The sequence below is a fragment of the Pholcus phalangioides genome, unplaced genomic scaffold, assembly GCF_987345545.1.
Source record: "Pholcus phalangioides strain wild (caught in Gottingen) unplaced genomic scaffold, Ppha-v1.0 ptg000009l_1, whole genome shotgun sequence".
Taxonomy (NCBI): Eukaryota; Metazoa; Arthropoda; class Arachnida; order Araneae; family Pholcidae; genus Pholcus; species Pholcus phalangioides.
The window spans coordinates 34,683,433-34,706,470 of NW_028301602.1; the positions used below are offsets into that span (position 1 = coordinate 34,683,433).

A 23,038-nucleotide genomic window follows, 5' to 3' on the forward strand; every position below is an offset into this window, starting at 1 on the left:
TTCACCGCTAGGAAAATTCACCGACCAACAATTCACCGCCATGCAATTCACCGCTAGGAAAATTCACCGCTAGGAAAATTCAACGACCGACAATTCACCGCCATGCAATTCACCACTAGGAAAATTCACCGCTAGGAAAATTCACCGACTAGCAATTCACCGACAACGAGTGCGAGGGAGTGAGCGATTGAGTTACTGAGTGAGTGAGTGACCCAGTGAGTCAGTGATTGAGTGACCGAGTCAGTGATTGAGTGACTGAGTCAGTGATTGAGCGACCGAGTGAGTAAGTGATTGAGTGACCGAGTGAGTGAGTGACCCAGTGAGTGAGTGAGTGACCGAGTAAGTAAGTGATTGAGTTACCGAGTGATTGAGTGACCGAGTGAGTGACTGAGTGACCGAGTAAGTAAGTGATTGAGTGACCCAGTGAGTGACTGAGTGACCGAGTGAGTGACTGAGTGACCGAGTAAGTAAGTGATTGAGTGACCCAGTGAGTGACTGAGTGACCGAGTGAGTGACTGAGTGACCGAGTAAGTAAGTGATTGAGTGACCGAGTGAGTGAGTGACCCAGTGAGTGACCGAGTAAGTAAGTGATTGAGTGACCGAGTGAGTGAGTGACCCAGTGAGTGACCGAGTAAGTAAGTGATTGAGTGACCGAGTGAGTGAGTGACCCAGTGAGTGACCGAGTAAGTAAGTGATTGAGTGACCGAGTGAGTAAATGATTGAGCGGGTGAGTGAGTGACTGAGTGACAGAGTAAGTAAGTGATTGAGTGACCGAGTGAGTAAATGATTGAGCGGGTGACTGAGTGACAGAGTAAGTAAGTGATTGAGTGACCGAGTGAGTAAATGATTGAGCGGGTGAGTGAGTGACTGAGTGACAGAGTAAGTAAGTGATTGAGTGACCGAGTGAGTAAATGATTGAGCGGGTGAGTGAGTGACTGAGTGACAGAGTAAGTAAGTGATTGAGTGACCGAGTGAGTGAGTGACCCAGTGAGTGACTGAGTGACGAGTAAGTAAGTGATTGAGTGACCGAGTGAGTAAGTGATTGAGAGGGTGAGTGAGTGACCCAGTAGTGACTGAGTGACCGAGTGAGTAAGTGGTTGATCGAGTCAGTGATTGAGCGAGCGAGTAAATTGGTTAGTGAGTGAGGGAGTGAGTGAATTGGTAAGTGAGGGAGTTAGTGAATTGGTAAGTGAGGGAGTGAGTGAATTGGTAAGTGAGGGAGTGAGTGAATTGGTAAGTGAGGGAGTGAGTGAATGGTCAGTAAGTGAGTGAGGGAGTGAGTGAATTGGTTAGTTAGTTAGTTTTTAACGTAGTAATGTCACAAATGATTAAAAAATCCGATTGTTCCGAAAACGTATTTATGATGAAGTATAGATTTGAAGACACTTGGATCGGGCGTCCTCTTCGTCGTGGTGGTCGTCGTCAGCCGCGCTTTGACATTTGGAACTGCTTTCAAGGAACGCGTAACGATTTACCAACAATTCTATAGAAGGATGGCATCGAGCGTTCCGACAGCAATTATCTGCTCACCACCCAGATACATGGAAGTTCATCGGTGCCATAAAAAGAGAACAGAGTTTGAATGAAGTTCGGATGGAGCAAATTGTAAGTGGACAAAACCATCACATTGATTAGGAGAAAGAAATTCCGGGACTCTGCGCAGAGATTAAAGAATTTAGTTGATAAGTATCATCAAGGATGTGACATTAAAGACTGTTTGAGAGGTATAACTCATAATGTATCATTTTAATTATGATATCAATATTTGTGAGAAATGAATATTTTTCTCCCGTTTTTCCTTACATTTGCGTGTTATCTGTTTTTCTAGATTATTAGATTGGAACCCTTTAATTATAAATATGTAAGGGAGGAAATCATGTCGAAAATTGTTAAATAAATACTGTATGTTTTGAATGAAAATTTTGTCAGATATTACTAATTAAATATTGTAGGTTTTGATTGAAAATTACCAATTAAATATGTATGTAATGAAAACTGTGTGAAAATTATCCTTCTAAAATACTCCTCTAACATTGCCCAAAAAGAATGCCATTTTTTATATCGTTTTTTGAAGCTGTGGTTCCGTGAGTTTCAGTTTTCGAAAATGTTATTTGTCACCCAAGAGGTTTTATGTCCAAGAATTGGATGTTTAAAACGAGATAATTTCATACGATTTTTGAACTCACGCATATAATTTTAAACAATATGAGGCTATGGCTTTCTTTTACCAGTTTTGCTGATTGAGAAAATTAAACTTATCTTTATATTCACTTTATTTCATTAATTTGCTTTCCAGCATCAGTAGTAGGACATAATTATATGGCCTCTACAAAACGAACTGCGTCGTAGTGAACTAATATGAGGTGGGGATCATACATAATCACCGGTAAATGTTAGAAAATAACTAAAAGAGCTCTAGAACAATATTCTAAAAGTGAAAGCAATACAGCCAGACTCGGTTATAACGCCGAAATCCCGCGAAATCTTCGATGTCGTTATAACCGAGTTTAACTGTATTTAAAATACTGGTTTTAATAGGTGTGGCATCATCAACAACCAATTTCAATCCACTGCTGGATGTAGGTGTTCTCCTTAGATTTCCCCTCAAACGAAATGCGATATTTTATGAAATTTTCGGCACTTCTATATAGTAATATTGCAACAAAAAAATTAAACAACAAATTCAAAAAAACTTCGACTACAAACGAGTAAAACCGTGACATTTTTCAAAAAGTCTGGATGGAGAAGAAAAAACAGAAAAACCGAACTGTCACGGAAAATACGAGACAAAATGCAGGACATGTGGTCACCGATGCTTAGACTAGATTTTTAAAGATTTTTAAAATCACCCCTACCAACAGCGAGCTCTAAATCCACCCCCCGTCTTCAACATATAGGCTTGTGTTATCTGCGAATGAAATTATTTTACCGTTCTACATAATTTTACATAAATCATTAATATAAACTAGAAATAATTATGACCCAAGGGCCGATCCTTGTGGGACTCCTTTCATTATATTTCAAATGTGCTGATTTTACCATTTATTATGGCAGCTTGTTTCCTATTGTAGTAATATGTTTTAAACCAATATAGTACATTACCTCATTTGCCTGCTGAGAAGTGTTTTTATTTGTTAGAATATTTAAATCAACATAATCGAATGTTCGTTTTAAGTCTAAGACTGGAAGTCAAATGTCAAAATTCAATCCCCCTAATAAAGAGGGGGGGGGGGTTGAAAGGTTATATGGAGTAATCTGAAGCCATAAATATAAAATTTAGTAAGCATTATATTTTATTACCAGTTGTTATCCGCGGCTTCGCTCTCGTGTGTTTTTGCAATCTTAAAATTACTCTCACCTCATAACCCCTATGGGTGATGAACTTTCAGAAATCCTGTCTAAATGTGTATGTACATTATAAAATATAATACTAACTAAATTTCATATTTATGGCTTAAGCGACTTCGGCTCAGTGCTGATTGCTCCATATAACTTTTGAAACCCCCCCTTAGGGGGTTGAATTTGGAAAAATCCTTTCTCAATGAGTCTATATTACAATATTGATCTAATGTCATATTTATAGCTTCAGCTGTTTCGGCTCGGCATGATTTCAACGTTGACCCCCCCCCCCCTCTTATGACGCCCTTAGGTTGTCGAATATGGAAAAACCATTTTTTAGTGAGTAGTGAGTCTTTACGTCGTGAAAAAAACTATTCACAAAATTTGATATTTACAGCTTCAGCGGTTTTGGCTCGGCGATGATGAATCAGTCAGGACATGGTATTTTATATACAGTACTAGGGGGCTCTGCCCCCCCTACCACCTTTGGCGGCCAACCCCCCCCCCCCCTTTTCTCTTCATAACATATCTTGTTTATTTCGTTTCACTTCATCAGTGTGCTATGGAAAGGGACACGTGAAAGCACCAGCTTACAGAAGAAGCGAATTTTATAATAATAAAGCAACAAAAAACAAACGTGATTCATCAAGTAACCCCAGAAAACTTCCCCATGGGGGGGTCCCCAAACTCCAATTCGTTGAACTGTAGTGGGGGCCCTGACTGGGTTTATCTCGGGCTACCGATGTGTTGCAAATTTTACAATGTTAAACAACAAAAATCAATGAGATTCATCCAGGGACACCCGAAATGAAACCTGTCAACTTTTCCCATGGGGCCCCGACCTGAAGGCTTGTCGGACATACCCCCTGAGTGGCCACGAAAATTTTTCAATTTTTATCAATTTAAACACGAATAAATCCAGGGCCCACATCCAGTAACGGGGACCCAATACGCAGATATTTAGTGGGGCACCCAGACACTGGATTTATCTCGGGCTTCCGCTGTTGAAAATTCTACAATGTTAAACGACAGAAAAGAATGAGATTCATCCAGTGCCCCCAAAATGAAACGAGACCCCTGACTCGGAAGCCAATCGGGCATCCCCCTGTGAGGGCCACTGCAAATATTCATTTTACCAACGAATAAAATCCAGCCCCCCCCCCCCTCGCAATTACCGTTGACTGAATTCGCAAATTTTATGGGGTCCCAGACTGGATATACCTTGGGCTTCCACTATCGCAAGGACCCATGGAAATGAAACCTTTTAACTTCCCATGAAGGTATATGTGCAATCCCCCGGGTACCCCGACCCTGTATGTTTGGAGCACTGGTGACATATGTATATTTTACGTATACATACCTCTCGGCATGACCCCCACGAGGGCAGGGCTGACAGGGGCCGGAACGTTTCTTATCGCTTTTTGATATTTTCACACTATAAATTAAGCACAGAGGGGCCCGTGAAAAAGCTGGTTTGGGGGCCCGCCATCTATTTCAGCTTAGGGGACCTGCTGTAGGATGTGGGAAACTCTGGGTACATGCACATTACTTGGTGCCGATGTGTCAAATGGGTCCCGATATATGCAAGAGTTAAATGAAAACTTGACCCCAAAATCGTAACCGACTTCCGTAACACAAAAACGTAACAGATTTCCATCACTCAAAAAACGTCACCGACTCCCGTAATAAAAAAATCGTCACTAATTTCCGTTGCATAGGAAGTATATATATACGTATATAGTAAATATAGAGTACATATACTAGATACGCACTAAGGCGGGATTCCTGAAAGTTCATCACGTGAAATCGCCTGTAACAGCTGGTTCAGCAGAAAAAAAATCCATTGGTTACTGATGATCAGCAATGTTTTTTATAATATCAAAGTGACAACAGGAGATGATTTTAAGCATTTTTAGGGGGTTGATTCATCGCGTATCCACTTACTTTATTATCTTTTAATTCTGTTATTACCCCATTTAACATTTCATTAGAAGTTTCTGAGTAAAACAGAGTTAATGGAATTTTGTTGAATATACTATCTTATATTGGGCAACAGCAATTTGTAATTTATACAAATACAAGGCCACAACAGGCAAAATGCCCAGCGAGAAAAAGATGCCCAATAAATATGCATGTCATATATTTAAAAAATACAGCAACCCGAATCCGTATCATCTGAATTTATTCTCATAAAGTCATTATTTAAACTTTCCGTCATATCCTTAGGACATGGCACTTACTCACTCAATAGATCACTCACTCACTAGATCGCTCACTCACTTAGCAGCTCGCTCACTCACTCACGGACTGACTTACTCGCTCATTGAATCAGTAACCCACTCGCTCACTGAATCACTTACTCACTCGGTCACTCAGTCACTCACTGGGTCACTCACTCACTCAGTAACTCAATCGCTCATTCCCTCGCTAACTGACTCGCATCGAACTGTCGTCGGTGAATTGCATATCGGTGAATTGTTGGTCGGTGAATTTTCCTAGTGGTGAATTGCATGGCGGTGAATTGTTGGTCGGTGAATTTTCCTAGCGGTGAATTTTCCTAGCGGTGAATTGCATGGCGGTGAATTGTTGGTCGGTGAATTTTCCTAGCGGTGAATAGCATGGCGGTGAATTGTTGGTCGGTGAATTTTCCTAGCGGTGAATTGCATGGCGGTGAATTGTTGTCGGTGAATTTTCCGGCGGTGAATTGTTGGCGGTGAATTTTCCGTAAACCCTCGTGATTGCGACATTTTTTACGAACATGAAAATTAAAAAAATTCATATTTTTTTCTTCAGCCCCACCGACATCTCCGACTGTCCAGGTTTCATCGGCTTCAGTCTCAACCATTGACGTCAGTTGGGGGAAAAATGGCAGAGATAAATCTGCTATTACAGGTAATTTATTCCAATGGTTATTCCCGTTCTCAATGTGGCTCATCCTGATTCATGAATATTATCATAGGCCCTAAATTTCAATACAAGATCCAGATCAATTACCATTTCTATTGTGAGTGTATCCATAAAATATATAAATAGGTATTTCATATTCTAATTTTCAGATTATACTCTGCATTACAAAGCTGAAAATGATGATCAATGGCTCACTCAAAAGCTGAATGGTAAGCTCGACCATTTCAGTCTTACCGGATTGAAATGCGGAACGAAGTACAGTCTTTACATGACAGCATCCAATAGTTTAGGAACTGGTGAGCCAAGTACACCAGTGTCTGCCAGAACTAAAGGTGGTGGTAGGTGCAAGTTTATGTTATAAACTTTCTCAATAATTTCTTCTAATCATATAAAAATTAGTAATACTGCTCATATATTAACTAGAGCCTGGAAGTTCAGGCACTAAAAATCGTCAAAATCGGCAGGCAAAAAACACTAAAATAGGCATTAAAAAAGGCATTTCTAATTAATGGGTAAAGTAACTAACAGCTACGTTATACTGGCTAAAAATAGAAAGTCTACGACGATGAAAATGGCAAATGAAGATTTACAATTCGGAATTAGTTCATAATCACGAGCCGGACAATTATCTCGAAGGGGGAAAAAACACGGTCGATCTGACTTTAGTGAAATTTGGGACCACGAATATAAGTCGTGTTAATCACGAAAACGTTATAAGCGGGAAAACGTACAGTGGAAACGTTATCGAGGGGGGGGGGGGACGTAAACGGGATCGAGTGCATACAATGACGCCGAAAGAAAAACTGGGAGAACTTTTTTTGGAAAAAAATCATCCGAGTGTTTTTTTCACAAATCAATGCTTCTCGTCATTCCAAAAATATTAGCGGTAAAGATTAGGAATATGCATTTTGAACATTAAGAAGGACCAGACACATCCCGCTTCCCACTCTTCGAGAGACATATCGAAGCCGAAGAATGGGTGTATCCGGAAATATATAAGTATATGATATGAAAATATTTCATATAGGAATAAACAGTATATAATATGAAAAAATTATGCATCGAGCGAAGCGAACGTATAGGCATAGAAAAAATTAATGCCCGGTCTAAGTATTTAGATACTCTGGTCACGTCGGGCAATTTGTCTAGCACTGTTTCCCACATTTCTGGCTCATGAAAGCAAAAGAAACATCGTGTTAACCGATATTTCACTGTATCCGACTCCGTTATACGAGAGAACAGCCTAACAAAATAATGAATTATTTTTTAAATATTATTGGGATATTCATTTCTCGGATAAAATAAACAATAAAAATTGCAAAAAGATATGGCCAAAATTTACACGTCTAAAATTCGAAAATGATATTTATCATCAAAGATAGATGTCGTTACAAAATGAAACTAATTTATACAGGCATGCACGAAATCGAAACTAACACTATGTTATACCATTTAATTATGGCAACATAATAAAATAAAAATAAATTAACCGATATTTTACTGCATCAAATTTCACTATAATTGAGCTGGGTCACAATAAATTTTATCAAATTAAAACTTTGCAACATAATTTTTTTTTTATGTGATATAAATACAGTATTGCTATACAATATGCATTAACTCAGAAATTAGTGTTTTAATTCAACAACAGAGGACACTAATAAAAATTATTTTTGCCACACGCATCAAAATACATTGAGAAGTTTTGAAAATCAGACAAGACAATATTGAACTTGGTGGGAACACTAAAATTCAAAACCCTTCCATTTTTCTCTCAATATCGACGGAACACCCTTAATTAATTCGTACTAACGCTGGGATTACACTATAAAAGTTTGGTAAAATATCTTTTAAACATTTAAAAAACTATCAGCAAATCTATTGCGTTCGCTCGAATATAACTGATACGCTGATTGGTTGCATGTTTTAAGTATTATAAATAAAAATATTTTAAATAACTGTTTTGAAACTTTTATAATGTAATCCAGGCCTAAGGGTCGAAGATTTTAAACGTAAATTTTTTTTTGAAGTTCTCAATACTATAAATATCCAAGTTCTACAGAATATGGCCTCTAAAATTTATGAATGAACATAAGAGTATCGAAATAGGCATTTACGGTCGGAAAAAAGAAAAAAAAACATTTTTACAGAAGAAAAAGTTTTAAAATAGGCAAAAAAAGGTATTTATGACATTTTTCCTGAACTTCGCTACTATAATTATTAAGGATGCGTTGTTTTGGTTGAATAAGGTGTATCCAAAAAGAAAGAAATTCTTCTCCTGATTGAAATAAAAGTGAAACATGATTAATAATTATCAGCAAAAGAAGATAAAATCAATCTATTGACTGTTTAAAACGTTTAGGTGTTATGTTCTCTCGAGCCTTTAACGAATTTGCAGAAATTTATATGCCAGCGTCGGGCATGAGGTGCGAAAAAATACATGCCCGGTCAAAATGTTCATATGTCCCGGGCAATAGATTTTTCAGACCCGGTTGCATCCATCGCGAAATATTCCAATCAGTATTTTTTTTTTTTAAACTAAACTAAAACTTCATTCCTAAAAAGGTTTATTCGGGAATATGTGGGTAAAAATCATCAGGACAGCAATGGCTGAACTATTGATTTTAGTTTTTTCTATCCTTTCTTAGGAGGTATTTGAAAAAAAAAATCAGGAATTTTTATCCCTTTTCTAATGTCCCTGTTAACCAATTATCAAGGGAAAATTTTTTCAGTATAATAAAGAGACTAGTAAACTTTACTAATGGATGTATTTCCGGATGGAGGCCGTATGAAAACTTTAATTTCCATATTCCTGTCATTATATTTTACAGGACTAAACATGCACAGCGTAATTTCCCTTCGATTTTCACTATTTTTTTTAATAAATATACTTTACTATACTTTACTTATAAAATTTTTACTAATTTACAGCGGAGTGTATAATCAAAATTGGCATGTTCGGAGTTGTGTTCACAACCTCAACCACCGATCGAAAACCTATGAAGCTTTGGGAACGTCTTATTAAAAGGCATAGGAAATGCATATAATTTTAAGGCAAAAAATATGAAATAAAAATAATTATAAAAACAGCTCCAATGTTCTCAGTCCTAAAATCTATCAATTTGCAATTTGCGTTGCACATACTAATTTTCTGCAAACATGTGGCGAAACTGTTCAAGTATCCTGGCAGGGTATCTAAACATCTTTACATCTCTAGGTGAACCATTTACATTCTATACTAATCACTGAAAAGTGTGACATTGAAATATACAAAAGCTATTTTTTTAATAAAATTTTTCTACTCAAAAATTTTTATTTCATCATGTCATTTTCTCTTATCAATTCACTGACTTTGTATATGGTTCATCACTAGCACCGATGTCCCCGAAAATGGAATCATTCCTCAGTGTTAACAGTAGCTCCGCAGTGCTGCATCTAGACGCCTGGCAAACGATGGGCTGTGCTATCCAAAGCTACTCGGTGCAACACAGGCCAAAGAACAGGAATCAGTGGATAGGAGGCTCCACGTTGAAGATCGACGCTGGGCAGAAGACGTACGTTCTCCATCCTCTCGTTGCCGACAGAGATTACGTTCTGCTGGTTACAGCACACAGTCAAGCAGGTGCCACACAAAATGAATACCATTTCCGTACACTTCCCGTCCTCAACTCGTCAGGTAGGAGACTTTTATATTCAAAATACAACCAAACTCGGTAATAACGACCTGTGGCGTAGCCCAATGGAGACACTTTAAGCGGCACAGCAGAAATCAGTAAACCCCCTATAAATAGTCATAAACGACATCACTTCGGTTCTAACACATATTCCGGTCTGCGTGTTGTCTGCTTGAGTGACATGTGGCAAAATTTTAGAGCACTTAAGCAGCCCCTCCACCCAATGTTGTTCTAAATTACTCAAGTTACCCGCGGAACATTCCCAGATTACTTAAGTGATCCGTGGCATAATTACGGATCACTTTAGTAATTCGTTGCACAGTTCCACAGCACTTAAGTGGCCCGGACACATTTCCAGATCACTTTAGTAATTCGTTGCACAGTTCCCGAGCACTTAAGTGGCCCGGACACATTTCCTGATCACTTGAAGGATCCGTGAAACATTTAGAGATCGCTGAAGTGGCTCTGTAAGAGGGATTTATCATTAGCGTTTATGTTAGTTCAGGTGCCCACAAACTATATAATAAAATATTTTTTTCTCGTTTTTTGGCGAACCGAGTAAGATTCCATTAAGAATATTTCATATTTTCATAAAGGGTTCATCAGCGAATCGGAATCCCCCATCGATGATGCCGTAATACTTGAATGACCCCTAACGTCGACAAAACCGCAGCTACCTCGGGCGTGACGACACATTTTACCATTTTTAAGGAGTTTCCAAAACAAATTCTTAGACTTAGAGCTCCCCCACATCCGGGCAATGTTCGTCTGCTATTTTATTTATACATAGATAATTTTGAAAACGCGCGCGTTTATTTACGGAAATAAATTTTATTGGTACGGAAGCATTGTATTTCTCGCCAAGGGTAGCAATAGAATGAGATTTGCCGACTATTCGCAATATTTTTGGCGAGGATCGGCAACGTCCCTTGTCGTATGTTTATCGAATGAACATATATATATAGTCATCCTAATGACATAACTCACATAACGACAAAACATTTTCATGCATGGTATTTGATTGCACCCGGTTATATTTTTCGTCAAAAAAGTTCTCAAAAACGGCACTTCAGTTACAGCGATGAAATTTTGCCAAATCTTCAATATCGATATAACCGAGTTTGACTGTATTTAATATTTTCTTTTGTATTTGATTTTCATTTTTATTTGCATCACAAAACAAAATTTTATATTTTAATATTATTCCATTCTTAATGAACAAAACATAATACGTGTCTCTAGTTAAAAAGAAAGAGGAATTTCGTAAAATTTCATGCTCCCGATTTACAAATAAGAAATATTTCCTCCACCAAAAAAATTTTTTTTAACTGCAAATACACACACATATAGCTACATCTAAATAAATAATTTCTATGTTTTTCAAATAAAAGTTCGAAAAAAAATATCATTTTTTACTAATTTTGTTCAAATAATAATAATATTCAGTTCGATGATTACATTATTAAAATAAGAATTTTTTTATAAAAATATGTTTCAATGTTTTATGAGCAAATGCGATTATTATTCTTCTATATATGAATAAATGATATTGTTAATACTAAAATATTCCATGGAATTAGAAAAATTGAGAGTGCGTGCGTTTTTTTGTCTTGAAGGTGGATTTCCGATATATTTGTTTTGTTATTTGATTATTTTGTGCATAAATTTCAAAAGAAACTAGAAAAAACGTATGCAGAATCTGTATTTAGAGCGCGTATAAAAACGGAATAAGCGAACCGTTAGCTTTAAAATTTTGTATATTTTTCTCTGGAAAATAAATATTTTTATTTCTGATATTTTTTTCAAAGTTCTTTTTTTGTGTAAATTGTTTGTTATGCATATATTTTTTTTTCTCCCATAACAGGGCCATCATCATTTCCAGCTTATGGTTCGCAGGAAAGAGAGCAACCGTTCTATCGTAACGTCGCGCTCGTTATTCCGGTCGTTGTTTCGTCTCTAGTCTTGGTGATTATAGTTTTCGCCGTCGCGGTCTGTCTCAGAAAACAATCTCAAGACCGCAGGGATCGCATAGGTAAGTCCACGAGTTAAAGTCGTTTCGTCCTGAAATCATGTTCTCCTAAATCCTAGAAGGGAACACGTTTATTGCAAGAAGTTTGAAGTTTAATTGGCAGACACGAATGTCGTTTCCAGTCTTTCAACGTTCCAGGAGAATGCATTTCTGGAGTTTATATATGGTTGGCAGTTCTTGCTGATATATCTAAAAATATATTTCGGGAAAACCCACCTATTGATAATACAGACTGTCCCATAAATTTGAATACAGTTTAAAAGGACAAAAAAAAAATCAACAAATTGAAGTGCCGGATTGCTGGTTGCACCTTCAGACTTCTGAAAGAGACGGATTTTTTATATACAAGAAAGACAAATAATTGGAATTCTGGGATAGGTAGCACCACGTTAACAAACTACATGAAATGCATCTAGATCAGTGTTTCTTAACCTGAACCAACGAAAGGTCCCCATGTTCAGAATAAAAATTGAGATAGTGTTTTCATATATTAAAAGTAATATATTTGAAAAAAGTCTTTTCAAAGAGTCCATATCGATTCATTGTATATGGTTCTAATTTTTTGTTTAAATCAACGCTTATATCATCTGTGTTTCTGACATACAGTTGAAGAGTTTTCATCTCGTATAATTTTATTTATATAGTAATTGCGTTTTCAAATCTGCCTGAGAACCGCCTGTTCCGTCCTTGCGGGCCGCTTTAGGGCGCGTTAGTCCAAGTCGATAAGATACTCGCCTAAAGTACCAAAGGATGTTTAGAGGCGTCGCGAACTCGATACCCGGTTCGTCCTTGTCAGAAAACTTTCCTGACACAAGGTACAACTACAAAGGCGACATGACCACAAAAAAAAAATTGCTACCGCAGGGAGTCCCCCATCGAGGGGATAGCGCGCCAACCTCTCGATGAGTATAAAAAAACAAGGGTGCCGTTCGGAATTGGCAATAAATAGTAGGTCCCATTAGGCCTCGCGTGCATAAAAATTACCGTGTTGCGAAAAAAATGATCAATGATCGAGAAAACCATTTACATTTCGTACAGCACGTCGTAGTCGATAGCAGTGATTTCGTGGTACGCCATCTTTCAGTACAGAAAAGGTGTATATACTACAGCGCTACTTAACCGTACATGCACATCGTACACATTCCTCTGCGGAATTTCCAACGAATTGGTATATGCCGGAATTTTTCCTGAGTGCATGTGCGGCCCCTAACAAATTTATGTCGCCAAAGTTGTGCTTGTTTCGAACTACTTTGAACATTTTTTTAAATTGAAACTGGGCCTCTGCGACGGAAGGTGTATGAGATGAAGGCTCCATGAGCACTTATAGGACACCCTGTATAATCACAGCGGATAACTTGCAAAAATCAATATTGATATAGATTTCCGTCGAAGCAACTCCGCGTAAATGATTGATTATGCGCCCCTATCCATACATGCATACGAATATTTCATGATCTTCACCAGTTTCTGTGGCGTAAAATTTGGCCATCGATTAGCAACTTAAATTATGTGCGACGAAGCATCAATCTCGCCCGGGAGAATCTTGATATTTAAATACACTCGCCATTGACGCGGAAATGATGGGAACTCACTTTATTCTGCTTGCTGTGATGAAGAACGTTATACCATCATTTCTTGGATGATGTATGTTATTGTTCCCTGATGAGAGATGAACCCCATTTGTTATCCAAAGAAATTCTTCCAACCTAAAGGCACTGATGATTGGTAATGAGGTTAAATAAAGGGACAAAAATTTCCAATTTCTGGAGACGTAGACACAAATAGACGTATGTAGAAATTTTACAATTATCAGCGTATTTTCAATCCTGTGCCCATGTCTGAAAGAATCCCGCATCTCCGTAATGTCGCAGTTGGGAAAAGTTTCCTATAATGATATGTCAGCAATGCTCTTATTTGATGTATCATAGGCAACACATAATCTTCTTGCTGATTAATGTATTACGTTATATATATATGTATCATAATTTTATTTATACTATTTCTTTCATGATATAAAACATATTTGTTTTAAATAACACACAGCATGTTGAATGAGCATTCTTCATTGAGTCAGAAAGCATCGATTCGCGTCGTCTCCGCACTTGGTGACTGTTGGTTAGTCTTTCGTGAGCCGCCGCAATATCTTAAAATCCAAATGGTCACAAGTGCGCAAATTAAGTGGTAAAATAAAGTTTTAAATTTTGGTGGTACCATAAGACACAGAAATATGTCCGAAACTTGATGAATAGAAAAAAAATTAATATGTAGTAGATTATATTCAAAAAATGTGTCTCTAACATTCGTCTCCAGGACGTTTCGCTCCTGACATTTGGACCCTAACCGAGTGGGTGAGTGACAGTATGAACGACTTGCGCCCGAGTGGCGGGTGGTTAAGATGTTCGTCTGCCAACGTGAAGGTTGCATCACGGTCCCAAGTTCAAACCCAGGAGAAAATATTGATATTTTCCTAACAAGCTTGTGAGGCAAGACCACCGATAGATGGTGCTTTCATTTCCAACTCATTAATGGCGATAAATTGCAATATAGCGTAATGGCCAGAGGTGTTGTCTGGTGAAGTAGTATGAATGACTTAGCGCCCGCGTGGCGTAGTGGTAAGATGTTCGTCTACTACTATGCTATGAAGGCCTCCGTCAGGGTTCGATCCTTGAGAAGAACATGAATAACAAGTTCTCTTCCCAACTCACTCTGAGGTGACCACTAGTAGATGTGCCTTCGTTTCCAACTTTTTTCGATCGGTAGTAAATTGTTGCATTGTGATATGACACACACACAGTTGGTGTGTGATAAAATAATAGTAGTGTGATTACCAACTGTGTGTATATGCCATTGAGTGAGTGGCCGTATGAATGGGTCAGAAAAGGCAGCGGCGAAACGTGCTATAGAGGCGAAATGTCGTGGATCAACTTTCCGTAAACAGTAGTAGGAAGTATAGTCTCGATACAGAAAGCTACAGAATTTCAACGATACAAATATTTAATCACAACACTTAAACCGCAGTTTGTTAAATAGGTAGAAGCACTATAATTCGCACATAATACTAGATAAGCACTCAGACTGTCAAGTTCATTCAATTCCAGCATAACTCATTCGATAAATTGCTCATGGCGATCGACCGTGGTTCTCCCCGATTTGAAGAACAACAAAGAAAATATAGGGAGGAAGTGTATTCTCCCCCACAGAGAATAGTATAGTAAAACAGTACTTTTATATTGTAATCGATTTCGAAATGAAAAGGCGCGTGAACTCCAAATCATCAAATTGTATGCTTAAAAATAAGAGATTAAAAGTATGTATCATTTTTATACTCACATATTTTGAAATAGTAGTAAATATAGGGCGAATTGGATCTAAAGACGTGGAAGAATGGGTGTAATCTACTTCAGAATAATACTATTAACCCTTTAAGCACCAATTGGGATCACTAAATATGTCTTCAAAATGTTATATCTTTCAGCAGGCGCAAACGGTAAAAAGAAACGTTTTCTATTGAGAAATCAACATTACGAAGTATCTGAGCTTGTGAATGCTAAAATAAGAGGCTATTGTGGAGGCGAGATATCTCGTCATTGCCGCAAAAAGGGTCAAATGAACAACAGGAATTTCCCAGTCATAATTCAAATTTTTGGATTGTTCATCTTGATATCAGTGTTCCAAAGTGGGTGATATCGCCTGTAAGGTGACATTGGAGTGAACGAGGAGAAGGGGTTGTCGGAATGAGCTACAGGTATAATAAAGAATCCTATGATCTTCAATAGCAGTTTTTTCCCGAGAAGTGAATAGGTTTGGTAAATAAGTTATAGGAATATTCCGACCTAGATGGTGAAATTATTATAATTATTAGAGTAATGTGTGTGTGTATATATATATATATATGTTTATATTTCAGATTACGGTAGTCAGAGAAAATCGACGTCCGATTCTTTGATGATGAGCGATATCAGTAGCAAAAAAAGCATTTACTCACCTCAGACAAAGAATTCGTCCCACTATTCTGTCCCGGCCGGTAATTATTCATTCACTTTCAAAATTAAAATCCTTATCCAAATGGAATTATAAAGCTTCTTTCTCTCAATCAACATGTAAACATAACACACTTTCTCAAAAAAAATTCATATAAGTTTCTAAATTGAATATGAAAAAGGTGCATGGAACTCTTTGAGTGATATTGTATGTTCGATTAAAAGGAGTTACTGTTCTTTACTTAATTTATAATTTCCATGGGATTACGTTTTTGTAATACTTATCCTAGCTGACTTCGTAAACACCGTGTTGAATAACATGAAAGTTTCGTACGCTGTTTTATGTATTGAAACTACTTTAAATTACGTGAATGTTGATTCTATTTATTTCCCTTATATGCAGTTAAAAAGGGAGACTACGCCGAGCCTTACATGTGCGATAGTAATGGCAGACAGGTAATTTAATCTCTAGCTATGTTTATCCCGATTATCTATCTCAAATTTAATTGCTCACGGACACATGAATGAAATAACTTGCAAAATAGCACCAGAGATGTGAATGATGTATCCCATTTTTCTTCTTTTTGATTAGAGTCGGTTTCGTTGTTTCAAGCTGACGCTAGCCAATAGGAACATTAAACGGGAATTAATATAATGTATGTTCGTAGATCTGAAATATTTTTAGGCATTGGTAACTGAAGGACCGGACGCACCCCACTTTACATCTCAGACACATATCGAAGTGTTCCGGAATTATTTTTAGACAGAAAGTTTATTGCGTATTTAATACGCGAAAATTTATATAATTCTGGTAGTTTATTATTATTTTTTCTTTATTTTTATAGCCATACAACCCCATGCAACATGAATAACATATCCGAGTTCTGCACGTTATTCAGACACGTTTCCTAATTCACGGTTCGACCATACGCCCTGTTATCTACTCATCGTATTTCAAAGGTTCATTAGAACATAAATTTTATTTCATTAGGTCCCTATGATATCAATGTTATTTCAAGGGTTTTGCAGAACATTCGAATTGTTACAGCAGCTCCGACTAGACAGGAAATTTGAAAGGCGCTGCTTTAGATAATAATACGATAGTGTGTGTGTTTAAGTTAATAAGATAGTGTTTTAATACTTTGCATTACTCAGGTATCAGATGGTTTATTCGCAACAATAAAGCGAGGACCAACAAGGCCACTCCACGTATCCACTCAGCATAAAACGATTTTGCCGGGTGAGTCTACGACTAATCTAAAATGTTGATCACATACTCAATATACATATATAATGTATTTGGTCATGAACGAGATAAAAAAAAACGTATAAAATATATTTTTCATGAATATACACTCTTGTGTCTCATCATGAGCGATACATGATGATATTTCACCCAAAACTCCTATCCCAAAGGCTTTATAAGACTTCACACGTTAAACACATAATGTAGTTTCTACTTCGTTAAGGACATAATGAATATTCATCACAAATGGAAATTCGATCGTAAGAGACAAGGGAAAAAATTCAATATTAACAATAGTGAACACTCAACTTATATTTGCATATTTACGAGACAAAAAAATAAGTTTCGTAATCTCTTGTCGTCTTCTCTCAAAATGGTGACTGAATTGCTTTTTTTTAAATTTTTTTAAACATTTTTAACGCTAAAACAACGCCTTATCATTTCCATATTTCGTCATTTGCATCACTTCTGACAAGCAAAAACGTTCATATAAAGTAATACAAAGCTTTCTTAATGAATCCTAGCTTTAATGGGAAAAAAACAAGACCACATCATTCATTTAAAAGGCATATTTTTGCTTTTCTTGTATATATGAACTTATCCAGTAAATCCCTAAATGAAATAAGTGCGGTCGAGCCCGCTTACAACGAAATCGCATATCACGATGCACCAGTTATAAGGGGTCACTCAACTAACATGTCAGCATCGATGGAATGAATCAGCCATCATGAACTCATTAGTTCCTTATTATTTAATAATTATATCTATAAAATTATAATTTGTTAATTTGTTATAATTGAATAATTATAATTTTCTTTTTCCGTCCTAAGATGGCGGCAGTACATGACGGAAAGAGCTTCAGAGTTGAAAATGAAGAAATGAAAAGAAGAAATATATGTATATGATTTCCCCTCTGTGATGACTTCGATGTTAATTCACCTTATTCATTCGCCAAATATAATGTATTTTGTACATATTACATGCTCATTTCACGGACTATGTCAAGTTACGAAAGAAAAAAAGAGAAATAGGAGTGAAAAACCATTGGACGTTTTTGTACAGAATAAATGAATAAATATTTTTGTTGTGTTTTCTGAGACAATTATTTCACGACTTCATTGCTTACACGTTAAATTAACGTTCGCCATATTCTCCAGAGGTAAACATACGTGCACCTCATTTTTAACGATTTTAGTTGGTTTTTAAGGATTCTATTTTTCCAAGTTAATACCTGAGGTAAAGAAATGTGCATCGAACTCAAATGGTCCTACGAAAGATATCAGAACAAATTAATTAATTAAAGTAATTCAAATTTTATTTTGATATAAAATAAACGCAAATCAATAAAAAAAATGTTTTTAACAGTCAGTTTTGTCAGACCGTATCTTACCGAACAGAAATGTATTTACTGCCCTTAATTAATTTTTTCCTCAGTGGTTAATATTGGAATCAAATGCTATCTAATATGCAATGGGCTACTCAACAAAATTGTGCAAGAATGTTTAAAATGTTTTATTATTTTTCTACCAAAGGATCTACAGTGACATTTACTTTTCACTCAATCACCATGAATCGTCATTAATTTGATTAAAATCATTTCAGCAAACCTGAACAAAAAAAAAAATGGAGATTTTGTGCTAATTTGGTTAGGCTTAAAAAAATCAAGTCTTCAAAAACAGAAGAAAAAGAACGCTTACGATGTGTTTTATATAGGCAAACATTCAAAGAAGGTTTCTGAATAATTCATGTCATTTGAATTAAACGAAATTGCGATTTTAAAATGTGACTCGGGAGTCCCGAGTGAACCGAAATGGTTGCTTAGGGGTTCGTGTTATGGTTTTGGAATAAATCAAAACTTATATTAAAAATGTAGTCAGCTGCTACGTTACTTCTCAGCATATTCTTATGTATCTCTGTCTTGGATCCGAGAATATCCGTGAACTGCTATTTGATAAAACACCAATAAATCATCGCACCGGTATTAAAGATTTTTTAATAGAATGAGAGTTTTGGTTTGGTTGACGTTCGCACATTTCACAACTCGGTAATGTAGATATGTCGATACAGTATATACAGGAAAACAACAGCTAGATTCACCCCTCATTATTCGGCATTAAAAAAATATGCAGCATGTGTCTTACGTCCACCCATATGAAAAATCATCGGATGTCCATCGGATGTTTATACAATGACGATGGCACTAGCAATTATAACTGTAGAAATAAAGAAACTCAAGAGTATATCCTAGTATATCCTTTTATAATGGAACAAACGGGGCTGTAGATGTGGTTAATGAAATGTGATGAATAAAAGATTTGCATAAATAAAGGTATTTTTATTATAGATCTTAATATTAATTTTATGATAATGTATGTTTGATTAGAGTATCAGCAACTTTACAACTGAAAAATCGCACATAAGGAAAGTTAAATCTTAAATGCAGCTGGGGTACACCAGTACTCCCACGCGAACATTTGTGCCTATAATCAGGGCGCACGTCTTCGCTGGTAAAATAATACTGATAAATGAAATGTGAAAAATGAGAAAATAATAATATATATAGCACTTGAGTGACGCATTACTGTTGCAATTATGATGGAAAATGTCAATAATAACTTCACAAAAACGTATAAAATTTTTTTTAATTACTTTATGAAGTTATATTTGGCTGGAAGAAAAACCACATGTGTTCATCCAACAGTAAAACGCAGTATCGTTCGATTTTTTTTGAGTTATTTCCTATACTTAACATGATCGATCTTTAGTATGGGTTAGACGGCATCAATAGCAATTTAACGGAATGTCGATGAAATGTTTTGTCATTATCGATGTACCGCTCATTGAATCAGAGCATTCAATTTCTCCCGCAACCATGTCAAATCCTATTTGAATTGACTGGAAAGAAATTTCGACAGCGATGAAGGTTAAAGAGGAAAAATTCGGCAGACAGTTTGTTCAATCTCTGGCAGAAAACAATGCATATGTATAATACAATTTCCTTAAATTTCAATTCATTCTAGGATTTCTACTATCGAACTCTTTATTTGTGTCTTTCTGCTCCAGTGTTTACTTTATCAACGCAATTTTCCGATGGGCTTCTGATGCAATCTTTAAAAATCTATGAATTTGTAGTTTGTCTTCTCTTGCCTTTTATGGTACGACATAGTATTTCAGGAGTAATAAACTTCCAATACAGATCTTTTTGTGAGGATTCGCACAAAACTTCGCTGTATATTCGTTATTACTTTCTCTTTGTTTCCTTTCATTCCAATCTAAATCTACAAAAAGACTATGTCTTCAGATTCTAGTAATGGGTTTTTGTTGGCGGCAAATGTACATTACAACTCACCGTGTGAAGCAACGAAGTGGCACTTTACGTAGTATAACAAGGAAAGGACTTTTATTTTATGAAGCAATTGTATAAGGGATAAAAGGGATTCTGAGACTGAGATTTTTAGTTTGGTTCTCAAGTAGAATTCCTGGAAGCAACATAAAAAGTCATGACCATTCACTTCTTAATGTTCTTCCCAGATATTTTTTTTTTCAGCAGTGATAAGCAGCGCTCATTATAAGTTATTAATTTGTTTGCAATGCAATTTATGACAAGCATTTAATAGTTTGTTCATCATGTATACCTATTAGAATCACCTTTCATCAATCTGATTAATCATCTCGTTTGATATATTTTCGACGTGATTTTTCGTACATAAAAATTATGTTTCATCTATCATAATTCCCTGAGTGTAATTTACGATGACGTATAATCCGAACATTAAAATTTCTCTGCTTTGAAAAGAAATATCATGCTACTTAGTCCGCAGTGGCTTATAATCCATCTGAAAAATTTCTGGTGGTTGTCTTTATCACCAATAATCAAATCGGAAGAAATGAAGAGGGATGCTAGTTACATTGTTTCAAGAAATGCCGATTCTTCTCTCTCTCCACACACACGCACACATCTACATTATGCATCATCTATTATCTTTAAAAAAAATAATTATTCTCAACAAATGTTTGTTTTTATTCCTTCCCTTGGGAAAAAAATACGTTGCAAGTAATGCAAAAATTCAAGAAATTTAGATGTTTTCAACAGGGGAGTACGCAGCGTCAAGGGAGGACACAAATAATCTTTATAAGGAAACTTTGAGTTACCAAACTTAAAAAATAATTTAAGTCAACGGAAACCGTTGTACCTTGTAAACCTTGAAACACTTGAAATGGTTTCAATAATATTGCCTTCCAGCTGATGAGTTATAGCTAATAATGAGAGCAAATAATTGAAAATTGAGGGACCGGACACACCCCACTTCACATCACTCAGTGTTAAAGATGACAAAGCATGACCTCACAACTGATTGTTTCAGCTCTTTGTCTGTGACCTTGGCACAGATTTTGCAAGTAGACGCGTTGCAGTAACAAAATTGTGGGCTTGTTTTTGCCGTGCCTATTCTCAACAATGCAGGTTCAGTGAACTACTATATTTATTAATTATCACCTGATAAATCATACACAGTGCTCAATCATACCAAGCACTGCGAATAAAGTTATTAATATTTTTTCATAAATGGTAGAACATGGTGCACCTTGAAACAAAAAAGATCCTACACTTTGAAACAGTGTGAGAGTTGTAAAAATTTCCTATTTGCCTTTGAATATTCAACTTATACTAATTTCTACCTCTTCTGATTTTGCGTTTGAATACAGTTTATATTTTAAGTTTTAGCTCTATACTCTCTCCTACAAAAACTTCAGCTCATCCCCTGTCTTCTCTTCCATCAATTTTTGGTTATCTCTAGGTGAAAGTTATTGGAAAAAAACATAAAGTTCACTATCAGAGATAACTAACAAAAACCTTTAGCAAGTTAATTCCCTTAGACCGGGATCACACTATGAAGGTTTTCTAAAAGTTATTTAATAGAACTTGAAAAATTCAGCCAAGAATCTTGTCGTTTACATTTTCTCGAATGTAACCTATAAGTTCTACTACTTGGATTTTTTTATGTTTTATAAAAGAGGCTTTATCAAACGTTTACAGTGTAATACTGGCGTTAGGAGGAGAGGTGGGAAAATATTCTATTTTTCATCAGTGTCAACAAATGTTGACATCACGGATATTGTACTTCTAATGCAATCACCTAGCGTCAAAGGAAATGACAGAATCAAAGATTTAGGAACATAATGTTCCGTTCTACAAGCAGTATAATAAAGAATAATTATGTGAATTTTTCATCTATATAAATACGTTCCTACCTCCATTATAGTTGCCTTCGTTTATACATCTCAATAATCATATTTGCGTCGTCAGTTATTTCAATATATGATTGATGTCAAAAAAATACTTATTATATTTTTTCAGGAATATTAAAATTTTTTTTAATACGTAATTTTACATTGCTTAAGGCACAACGTGACATGTTTCAAGGGACAAGACCCAATATTGAAATTCACTTGTCAGCGGTATAGTAGAAGAGAGAAGAAATTAAAATATCACCCGATGCCTCACATACAGTATATGGATTTTTAAAATTAATTTAGTGAAATTTTACGGTAAAAACTAACATGGAAAAAGATATATATTGTTTTGTTTTTGTAAATTTTGATCGTCTTGATTGAGATAGTGGTTCACGACCCCCCCCCCCCCATGCATCACCCTTCTCTGCATACGCCTCTGGTTCGTGGGCAATAGGCAGGAAATTACGACAATTTTATGTTGAATGAGCCATTTCTATATCAAGTATGATGCAAAAAAGAAATTTTGAAAATATTCCGAATCTCCTCGATCATTACCTGATGATAGTAATTTGTATCAGGAAGTTATAAATTTACCCGAAACTTATATCTTTACATCAGCATCATTAGGATG

General features: G+C 36.1%; 1 protein-coding gene across 1 annotated transcript in view; it reads left to right on the forward strand.

The window, feature by feature from the left end:
• LOC149082964 (cell adhesion molecule Dscam1-like) overlaps nt 1-18,265 on the forward strand; it is a 148,451-nt gene extending 130,186 nt beyond the window's left edge. The window contains exons 20-27 of the mRNA XM_089236011.1: nt 6,133-6,231; nt 6,396-6,584; nt 9,620-9,922; nt 11,785-11,952; nt 15,857-15,973; nt 16,333-16,385; nt 17,085-17,169; nt 18,006-18,265. Coding sequence (XP_089092137.1) covers nt 6,133-6,231; nt 6,396-6,584; nt 9,620-9,922; nt 11,785-11,952; nt 15,857-15,973; nt 16,333-16,385; nt 17,085-17,169; nt 18,006-18,022 — 1,031 coding nt within the window. The 3' untranslated portion in view covers nt 18,023-18,265. The remainder of the gene's footprint in view (nt 1-6,132; nt 6,232-6,395; nt 6,585-9,619; nt 9,923-11,784; nt 11,953-15,856; nt 15,974-16,332; nt 16,386-17,084; nt 17,170-18,005) is intronic.
• The last annotated feature ends 4,773 nt before the right edge of the window (nt 18,266-23,038 follow it).